Source organism: Chironomus tepperi, unplaced genomic scaffold (assembly GCF_022539635.2).
Source record: "Chironomus tepperi strain 1889 unplaced genomic scaffold, CSIRO-AGI_Ctep_v1 contig_16, whole genome shotgun sequence".
Lineage (NCBI taxonomy): Eukaryota > Metazoa > Arthropoda > Insecta > Diptera > Chironomidae > Chironomus > Chironomus tepperi.
The window spans coordinates 1,410,415-1,420,249 of record NW_027226138.1 but is presented as its reverse complement, the minus strand read 5'-3'; the positions used below and the strand labels follow the sequence as shown (position 1 = coordinate 1,420,249).

The window sequence follows — 9,835 nt, the reverse complement described above, 5'->3', positions numbered from 1 at the left end:
AAAATACGTTATTCAATTGAATTCTGAAAATACGTTAAAAAATGTCATGCAAGAATTCTACAACTTGATATTGTATAATATTCTAGAATCGAGGCATGCGAACTTAATGAAACAGCTTGACGCATATTTACCCAAATACCATTGAGCTTTCAGCCGGTAAACTTATCCTTCGTAATTTATTCATCGTAAAACATTTTTTATTTCTAAACGATGACTAATCTCAATCCAGTTTCCCAACAGAACAGAACAGGTTTTTATTTTATGTACGAGGAGAACCCGAAAAGGCTCTTTTTTCGCGTAGACATTAAATCTGGTTGTGATATTTACGAGTGTTTATATATATTCTGAATATATTTTTATTATATACTCTACGGTCTTAATCACGTGAGTATAGTTTGTTTTTTTAGCGCAAGTTCAAAAAACTGGAAAGAATTCCTGTAAATTTTTCCATTTTTATTAATCGATTGCACAATACTATGTGTTTTGGACTTTGACATAAAAAGATTTACAATTATGACATTTTATTATTGTAAAAAAAGGAAATGAAAATTTTACACAAAGTACGCAGCAAGTTGTGCCATTTTATCTTTTGGTGGTTTCGGACGTCCTCGATGAGGTCTACCTTTTCCTCTACCACGACTAGATCGTCCACCGCGTGACGAATTCAACCGTCTATTCTCAACGGCTTTATGCTTCTCAATCAATGGCATAAATTCATTAAAACAGAATATGCAGCCAGTCTTTTTGTCATCGCCATCAGCAAATGGTGTTTTCTCTTGCTTATATGCTACCGTAACTAATTGTGAGCCACATTCGCATGTATCTTCATCAACGGTTACTTTTAATGCGTCATCAAATATATTGATTATACAGTCACATGAATTGCATCCCAATTTCCAATTCTTTGGTGATGAAGTGCTGTTTTGAGAAATGAGAAAAGAAAGTTTGGATGAGAATATAGCATACAAAGTTAGATAGCAAGCTATTGCTTTGAGCGCTTTTTAAAATGTTCGTTAAATTTTTCAAAAAATTTGAATTTTAACTTAGCGCTAACTTCACGTTATAAAAATTTGGTCTGAATTGTGACTTACCAATCTAGTACGAGAACTCCCTTATCGCATTCTATACACGACGAAACACCAAGATTGGTAAGAGAATGTTGACAAGTTGGATGAGTGCAATTATTACATCCTGAACCACGTGTCATATCAGGGAATGGAGGATTGTTATAACAATATGGACAGAATGGAAATGAACGTCCTTTATTTCCGCTGCTCCATGCAAGGAGTTCAAAATCGTCAAGTGGACATTTCAATTCACGATAAACACGTGCAATTCCACCGACTGGAAGTGAATAAGTCTCATCGCAATGAGAGCAATGAAGACGTGCTGGTTTTTGCTGAATATATTTCATGTAACGTCTACACTTGCCACATCTACTATGAGATTTTCCAGAATCAGCTAATGACGAGAATGAGACTTCAAATAGTGAATCCATGTTGGTAATATTTGTGACAAAATATTGGAACTTAAGTCGGAATATTTCAATGGCGTGCTTTAAAACAGCACGAAAATCAGCAGTTCCATGCGCAATCAAGTTTAACTGCTTTTCAAGTGCTGATCTCATTGTTGGCAAAACTAGTTCAGGATCAATCTTTTGATATCCATGAACTAAGACAATTCCGAGTGTTGTTGGCTTTAATCTACGACCAGCTTCAACAGAAACGTAATTCCGTTGAGTTATGTTGTTTATATGAACTGGTATACTTGCGTCAGTGCCAATTCCATGCTTTTCCATTAAGGAAATTAAATCAGATTCAGTTAAATATGTCGGAGGACCTGTTTGACTTTCAACTAACTTAACATCCTTGATTTGAACACGATCGCCCTTATTGTATGGATTTGATAATTCATTTTTACCAAAGGCTTGCCATGTCATAACTTTTGTATATCCGGCATCAATGAGGACATTTGATGTTGATGTAAAAATTTCACCGTCTATAATAAACTTGGTTGTTGTGCTTTTATACTTAAGATCGCGTGATAGAGTTCCAATAAAATGTCGTACAATATAGTCATATACACGCCATGTATCTCCATCAAAATCAGACCTATTTGCCATTTTCATTGGCGTAATCGGAGGATGGTCACCGGCGTCAGCTCCTTTTCTCGGCTGTATAAAATCATTCATGACATTTTTCGCTTCTTCTCCATACTCAGTCGACCGTTCAAATAATTTTAAAACTCCACGTAAATCGAAATTTGTTGGATATGTTGTAGTTTCAGTACGAGGATATGAAATGTAACCTTGAGTATACAATTTCTCAGCGATTTGCATTGCAACATGTGGACCAATCCCTAATCCCGCCGAGGCCGATCTCATTAATTCTACAGTATTTAGTGCTAATGGTCTTGATTTGAAATTATCTTTGGACGTGACACTTTCAACAATTGCTTCTTTTTGTTCCTTTACAATACTATAGAAAATCATGGCAATTTCTTTCTCAAATATTCTAACACGTTGCCATTCAAGCTTTTGATCTGGATCGACAGTAACTTGAACATACCAAAATGACTCCGGCTTAAATTGCTGAATTTCATCGTGTCGTTGTACACAAAATCCCAAGGTTGGTGTTTGACATGGACCGAAGGAGATCAGAGACGAATCTAAATCTCCATAACGACCTTGAAAAAATTTAGTTTGAAAACGAGTGAAAGCACATCCAATGCGTAAATCTAGCTCCTGTCGTGCATCAACTGATCTTGATTCGTTTTCATTTGGAAATTGTAAATTATTCATTGCATTCTTAATATCTTTCTCAGTAATGGCTGAGAATCGAGCACGAAATGTAACAGATGTCGATCGAACATTTCGAATAGAACTTGACACAGCATCCATGACTTCAAAGCAAATATTTTCACCTTCTTTATCGCAATCGAGCCATAAAACAAGAATATCACATCCTTTCGCTTCAGATGCAAGGAATTGTGGCATTTTCAATTTTGGTGTTGCATCCTTCTTCTCAACTGGACATGAAAATAAGTCAATTGGATCACATCTATCCCATGAATTAAATTTTCCGACAAAATCTAATCCACTGATGTGTCCACAAACACTTGTAAATTTAAACCTTGCTGAAGAGTCGCGAAAGGTTCCTGTCCACTCATGAACAGAACAAGCTCCATTAAATCCTGAAAGACAGATTTTTTTCAATAAATAATTGCAATTTATGACTAAAATCATAAAAATTTTATAACTAAATGAAAAGTTTAATCACCTTTACGAGATGTAGCTTTTCCATTAGACAGAATATTTGCTAGAGATGCCGCCTATGTGGAATAGAAAAAAGATTTTTTTCACAACATAAGAAATGATAAATACTGAATTAACTTACCAAACTTGGCTTTTCTGCGACCATAAAAACAGTCTTCATGCTCGAAGAGTGATGTTAAATCGTTTCTACGAATGAAATATCCTTTAATTAAGCAATTAAATTATTTTTCGAAGCTGAAACTTTAAATTAAGAGTGCGTTCTGAAATAATTCTGGTTTGTTTATTTTTTTTAAACCCAATTCAACTTAAATCCTACGATTAAAAATTGGGTTTAAACTCAGTTGGATTTATTCACCTGAGATTAGATTTAAATTGTTTGAGTATAACAATCATAACATGTGGTTGTGTTGCAGTATGAAAGGTATGAGGAATAAAAGATAACGATTATTAGTGAATGTGGAATTGTTTAAATACTACCGGTGAATGATCGAGTAAGGCTGTATTTTCTATTGGTATTTGTATTGCAAATCAGTGTTGGAAGATGCAATTGCTAGAAGCCGGTAAGTCATTTGAAAGCCGAAGAAGTTAATTGAATGTGACCTAGATATGTAAATAATCAGCTTATTGCAATTGACATCAATAGACCGGCTTTTAAAGTTATTTAATTAAATTTAACTCATTAAATTCCAAAAATCACCTGGAAAATTTTCCGCAGCCCATTTACTCAGGAGGTGCTGTAAAAACAAATCAAATACGCAGAATTACATTAAATTGTTTATGTCAATCGTCAGTGGTCACATATATCATGGACCAATATGAATGTATATTTAAGCATCATATCTTCTTCCCGTGTCCCGACTGTGTCGCGTGTGAGTGTTTTTATTATATTTCTTTTTTGAGTATTGTGTCATTCACACGACTATATAAATTGATTTGTTTGTAACGAAAGTGCTCATTCCGTAAACATCAGTTAACAGAGAAAGGTTCAAATAAAGATCACTCGAATTGTTATATCTTTGAGATCTGTTTATTATCTCATCTTTTCTCACATTTTTATATTTCATGTTTACTATGATTATATATTATTTGACATCTCCCTCTTTTAAGTTTGTCCATATCTTTGCGGTGGTCTTGGTATTCTCGATGATCTTCGAATTCGAGGTTGATTTTGACTTATGATGTTTTGTTGAGGGATTGAAGCAGATGCATTTGGGATTTGAGAAAGTTGCAATGGAAATAAGCTGTCTAAAAGTGGATCATCATCATCGCTGCCTACACTTTCCCTATCCTCACAATCTAATGTATTGCTACCCTTGTTTAATCTGAGAAACTTTGAGTTTCTCCGCAAAACAGTACCATTACTAAGTAATACTTCATACGATCTTGGTTGATCTAGTTTTCTAATAATTTTACCTTTCGTCCAAGTTCCATTTTGGCTTTGGACCCAAACTTTATCTTCTGAATCAAACTGTCTTTCATTACCAACATTTCTGTTGTAATAAAACTTGGACTTTAAGTTTTTAATTCGAAATTTTTCTACCACATCATCATTTAAGCGTGGTTCTAGTGATTCGGTTTTTGTGACTATTTTCGTTCTCATACGACGATTCTGTGATAATTGTGATGGAGATAAATCTAAATCTCCTAAAGGTGTGTTATTGTAATTCATCAAAGCTATACATAACTGATCACCGTTTTTTGTCTTTTTCATCATGCTTTTAACAATTGACTGCCTTTTCTGCTAATCCATTTGACTGAGGGTAATGTGGACTAGATGTTGTGATTAATATATCCCATTCACTCGCGAAAGTTCTACATTCATTCGAATTGAAAGGCATGTTGTCAGCTATAATTTCCCTAGGTACACCATGTTCAGCAAAAATTTCTATCCACTTAGAAATGATAGTATTCGAATTCTTGGACGGTAAAATTTTGCAACAAATCCATTTAGAGAAATAATCAATTAAGACAAGATAACTCTTTCCACTAAATTCTAAGACATCACAACCTACTTTTTCAAAAGCTCTTGGAGGAATATCGTGCTGAATAATTGGTTCTTTCTGATTCGACTTTGCATACGTGTTGCATAACTCACAAGAACTAACAAGATCTTCTATACTCTGTGCCATACTAGGCCAATATACAGACTCTTTAGCAAATTTTATGGTCTTTGTCATTCCCATGTGACCTTCATGTAAATCTGCTAAAACACTTTTACGCAATGACTTTGGAACAATCAACCTATCCTCATAGAAAACTAATCCTTGAGATACTTGAATATCATTTCTCATTTTATAAAAAGACTTAATATTATCTGGAACCTTCGTTTTATCAGACGGCCAGCCTTTTCTGTAATAATCAACAAGAATCTTTAATTCACTATCTTTACTAGTTTCTGACTGATACAATTCCAACTTTTCATCACTAATACTTAAAGTGTGAACCATTTGCTTCATGACTTTTTCTTCAAAATCTTTTTCAACATAGCCATTTGTATAGCGCGATAAGTAATCAGCAATAGGAATCTTACTACCTGGTTTGTAATCTAAAAGTAAATCATACTTGTAAAGCTTAAGACGTAACCTCTGTAGCCTTCTCGAACCTATCTTTGATAGATCTTTTAGCATTATACTTTCAAGTGGCTTATGATCTGACTTGACAACCACACGACGACCATACACATAATCATGAAACTTCTTACATCCATAATATACAGCCAAAAATTCCTTTTCAATTTGACCATACTCTTTCTCAATATCTGACAAGCATCTAGATGCATAACAAATAATCCTATCTCCTTGTCTCAAGCATGCACCCAAACCATATGACGATGCATCAGTTTCAAGCTCTAAAGGTAAACTTTCATCAAATGAAGCACAACAAGCTGAATCTTTAATGACGCATTTAAGATTCTCAAATTCATTTTGATGTTGAGCTTGCCAAACAAATTCACTATCTTTTTTCAATAAATTTCTAATATTATGCGTTAATTTCGGCAATTGTGGAATGAAATTGCGCATATAATTGACTACACCTAGAAATTTCTGAACATCATTTTTATTAGTCGGAACTGGAATGTCCGTATAGTTTCTATTCTAGCTGGATCAATACTAACTGTATTCTTTGAAAAAATATGTCCAAAGAATTTTACTGATTTATCCGTAAACTGCACTTTCTTTATATTAAATTTAATGCCTCTTTCACGGGCTCTTAGCATAACTGCTTTAACATTTAAGTCATGCTCTTTTATATTCTTTCCAAAAATTATAATATCATCAATATAAAATTTGACACCCTTTAAATCTCCGAAGGTATCAAACATGTATTTTTGGAAAGTTTCCGAAGCTATTTTAATGCCAAATGGTAAACGATTGAACTGATACATTCCAAAAGGAGTACTAAAACTACATAATTTCTTTGATTCTTCGTCCAATTCAATATGCCAAAACCCATCTTTCAAGTCTAATACAGAAAAATATTCTGCATCTTTCAGGTCTTGTCTTAATTCTTCTAACGAAGGAATTGGATAACGAAAATTTTTCAAGGCATTATTCAAGTGCTTCGGATCTATGCAAACTCGAATTTTCTCGCCTTTTTCAACAACAACTATATTATTAATCCATTCACGCGGTTCATTCACTTTAGAAATCACACCAAGATTTTCCATTTCATTCAATTTATCTAAAACCTTATCTTTCAACTTTAATGGAATTCTACGAGGTGCTGCGGCAAATGGAATAGCATTTTGTTGTAAATATAATTTGAAAGGCTTATTAAACTTTCCTAAACCTTCGAATACGTCTTTATAATGTTCCTTAAACTTCACTAATTCTTTATCATTATAAAGCTTTTTATCAATATTAACTGCGTCTATGCGCGAAATTAAATTCAGCTTCATGCATGATTTTAATCCTAAAATAGGCTCAAAATTACCTTTTAATACTTCAAATTCTTCATAATATGTCTTATTTTTTAACGTTATTGGTAATATCACTTTACCAGTGGGCTTAATTATTCCACCTGAATAAGACCTTAGCTCTAAATGGCTTGGAAAAATTTTAAAATTATCTTCAAACTTCCGAAATATTCTCTCAGTAATTGTACTTATCTGTGCTCCTGTATCTAGTTTAAACCTTATCATTTTTTCATTGATTTTCAAACTTTTATACCATGACAGACTACTCACATACCTTATTGAGTTGACAATTAAATCTTCATCTCTACAATTCTTACCCACCATTGCATCAATCTTTCCTCCTTCTTTACATTCTGCTTTGCTTCTTTCAAAAAAACTCTTTTCTTCATTATTGCAACTTGCAGGCTTAAAGACATTCGAAGACCTTTTGATTTGACTGCTGGTTTTTGAAGACTTGTCGATAATTTCATCAATTTTTAAACCTTTCCAAACTTCTAACTTCTTCATTTCACTGCGTTGTAGTTCATACACGCGAACTTTCTCGATTACAGTAGACAATGAAAACTCATTTTCGAAAATTAATTTTTCTCTCATTTTTGAATTTTTCATTCCAATCACAATTCGGTCTCTTAACTGCTCTTCTTTATCTTTGAAATCACAATCTGATGCTAATTTACGCACTCTGGATACAAACTGATCAAATGTTTCATTATCATTTTGAGTTGCTTGATGGAACTTCATTCGATGAATATAAATGCTCGACTTGATACATAAATACTTCTCATAACCATCGATGACTTTTTGAAAACAATTTTTCTCCTCTTCAGACAATTCTAATTGATCATACAGATCTGCTACTTCACGTCCTATGAGCAAATTCAGATATGCGATTTTAATTGCATCACTTTTCTTCTCAATTTCGAAGATTTCAAACAGACAATTGATCTCTCTCTTGAATCTTCTCCATTCTTCTTTTAAAGAAACAGCATTTATGTCGATTGGAATCACCAAATCACTGATTTTCAGCTGCGCCATGTTATATCTTTGAGATCTGTTTATTATCTCATCTTTTCTCACATTTTTATATTTCATGTTTACTATGATTATATATTATTTGACACGAATAATAACAAATAATGGACAAGTGGCAAAATTCTGTTGCTGTTGGTGAGTAACTTATTACTTTCTGTGTTGTGATCATTCAGGAAAGCTATTTAAATGCCATTTACAATTCCAAATGTGTCCATATTTGAATATTTTCCAATTTATATTCTTTACCATTCCACTATGTTCTTGTATGTGCTATAGGATATAATTTCATGTTATTCCGGTATTCGCTTCTTTTATAGTATGTAAATATGTATCCGATGTTCTTTGTATCAATTCAATGTTGACTTCGATCTATTCGAAAAATTTCCAAAAAAATATGAAATTTTAAATTTTTTTAAATTAAATGAAATTTACCACCTTTTTTGAGTTTTCTCCATAGTGCTGCTACTTAATTCACTTTGTTGATGACTTTCCACTGTTACTTGATGGCACATTATAATTAATTACCAAAAGATTTATAAATTTGATATAATTCAAAATTTTTTGATCAAAAATTTGTTTACTTTATTTAGTAACTGGCGCCAATTCTGGAATTGGCTTCACAATCTTCAAGCAACTCGCTGAAAATGGAATTAAAGTTGTTGGACTTGATATATACATTGAAACAATAAATAAGTTAAAAGCCGACACTAAAAATGACAACATTCATGCAATTGTCTGTGACATAACGAAAGATGATCAAACGGAAGCTGCATTTAAGTGGATTGAAGATACATTGGGTGGATGTGATATTTTAGTTAATAATGCAGGAATATTAAGAACAATTGGAATTCTTGAATATGACAAGCCAATGAAGGAACTTGAATTTAATGTCAATATTAACTATACAGCACATGTCCGAGTTTCTCGTCTAGCATTTAAATCGATGGCAACTCGTGACAAATATGGATACATAATCAATATTAGTTCAGTTTGTGGACACAGTGTAGTTCCAGTAATGGATAACGGATCAATTGGTGTTTACAATGGAACTAAATATGCCATGACAGCTACAAATGAAGTAATGCGATTTGAATTGAACCAAATGAAGAACCGTAAAGTTCGCGTAACTAACATCGCACCGGGTGTTGTCTTGACAAATCTTTACAAAAATGCCGATGTCAAAACTGATGATGAAGATGCTGTGTACAAAAATCCTATTTTAAGAGCTAAAGATGTTGCTGATCAAGTTATATATTTGCTGACAACGCCATATGAGGTGCACATTACTAATCTGATTGTTCGTGCTACTGGAGCTGACTTGTAAATTTAAAATCTCAGACACATCTGTATCTTATGAATCTCAAATTAATTTTGCTTTTTACTTTGACGATAATCATGCATTTTTATGAGAATATTCTCAGTGAAGCTTTCACTTTCTAGAAAGTTGCAGTCTGCTTGCTGGCTAGTTCGTTGATCTTTTTAATATTATTTTTATATTTTCTGTAAATTCAGGGAATTTAATGTTGATCGTTAAGCTGTACGGATGAAAAGTCATTGAATGTCAATTTGTGTATGTGTTGATAAATAAAGGAACGAAAGTTACATAAAATAAT

At 33.0% G+C, this 9,835-nt stretch overlaps 2 protein-coding genes across 2 annotated transcripts; one reads left to right on the top strand and one right to left on the bottom strand.

Annotated features, from left to right (window-relative positions):
* Positions 1-432: 432 nt before the first annotated feature.
* Positions 433-3,539, bottom strand: Top3beta (topoisomerase 3-beta). The gene is made up of 4 exons (XM_070644149.1): positions 3,396-3,539; positions 3,279-3,330; positions 1,092-3,192; positions 433-918 (listed from the first exon to the last, which is right to left on the bottom strand). Exons 1-4 carry the CDS (start codon positions 3,432-3,434, stop codon positions 552-554), a joined length of 2,559 nt encoding a protein of 852 aa, XP_070500250.1. The 5' UTR covers positions 3,435-3,539; the 3' UTR covers positions 433-551.
* Positions 3,540-4,102: 563 nt separating this feature from the next.
* On the top strand, positions 4,103-9,834 carry LOC139093442 (farnesol dehydrogenase-like). The gene is made up of 3 exons (XM_070644171.1): positions 4,103-4,280; positions 8,316-8,357; positions 8,813-9,834. Exons 2-3 carry the CDS (start codon positions 8,327-8,329, stop codon positions 9,544-9,546), a joined length of 765 nt encoding a protein of 254 aa, XP_070500272.1. The 5' UTR covers positions 4,103-4,280; positions 8,316-8,326; the 3' UTR covers positions 9,547-9,834.
* The last annotated feature ends 1 nt before the right edge of the window (position 9,835 follows it).

What these genes read in the sequence shown, in the direction of transcription:
- Top3beta (XM_070644149.1), bottom strand. Translation starts at nt 3,434, where the DNA reads ATGAAGACTGTTTTTATGGTCGCAGAAAAGCCAAGTTTG. An exon ending in AAAAGCTACATCTCGTAAAG is followed by an intron (nt 3,193 to 3,278) that starts GTGATTAAACTT and finishes TCTGTCTTTCAG; the next exon opens with GATTTAATGGAGCTTGTTCT. An exon ending in GGAGTTCTCGTACTAGATTG is followed by an intron (nt 919 to 1,091) that starts GTAAGTCACAAT and finishes TTCTCAAAACAG; the next exon opens with CACTTCATCACCAAAGAATT.
- LOC139093442 (XM_070644171.1), top strand. Translation starts at nt 8,327, where the DNA reads ATGGACAAGTGGCAAAATTCTGTTGCTGTTG. An exon ending in GCAAAATTCTGTTGCTGTTG is followed by an intron (nt 8,358 to 8,812) that starts GTGAGTAACTTA and finishes TACTTTATTTAG; the next exon opens with TAACTGGCGCCAATTCTGGA.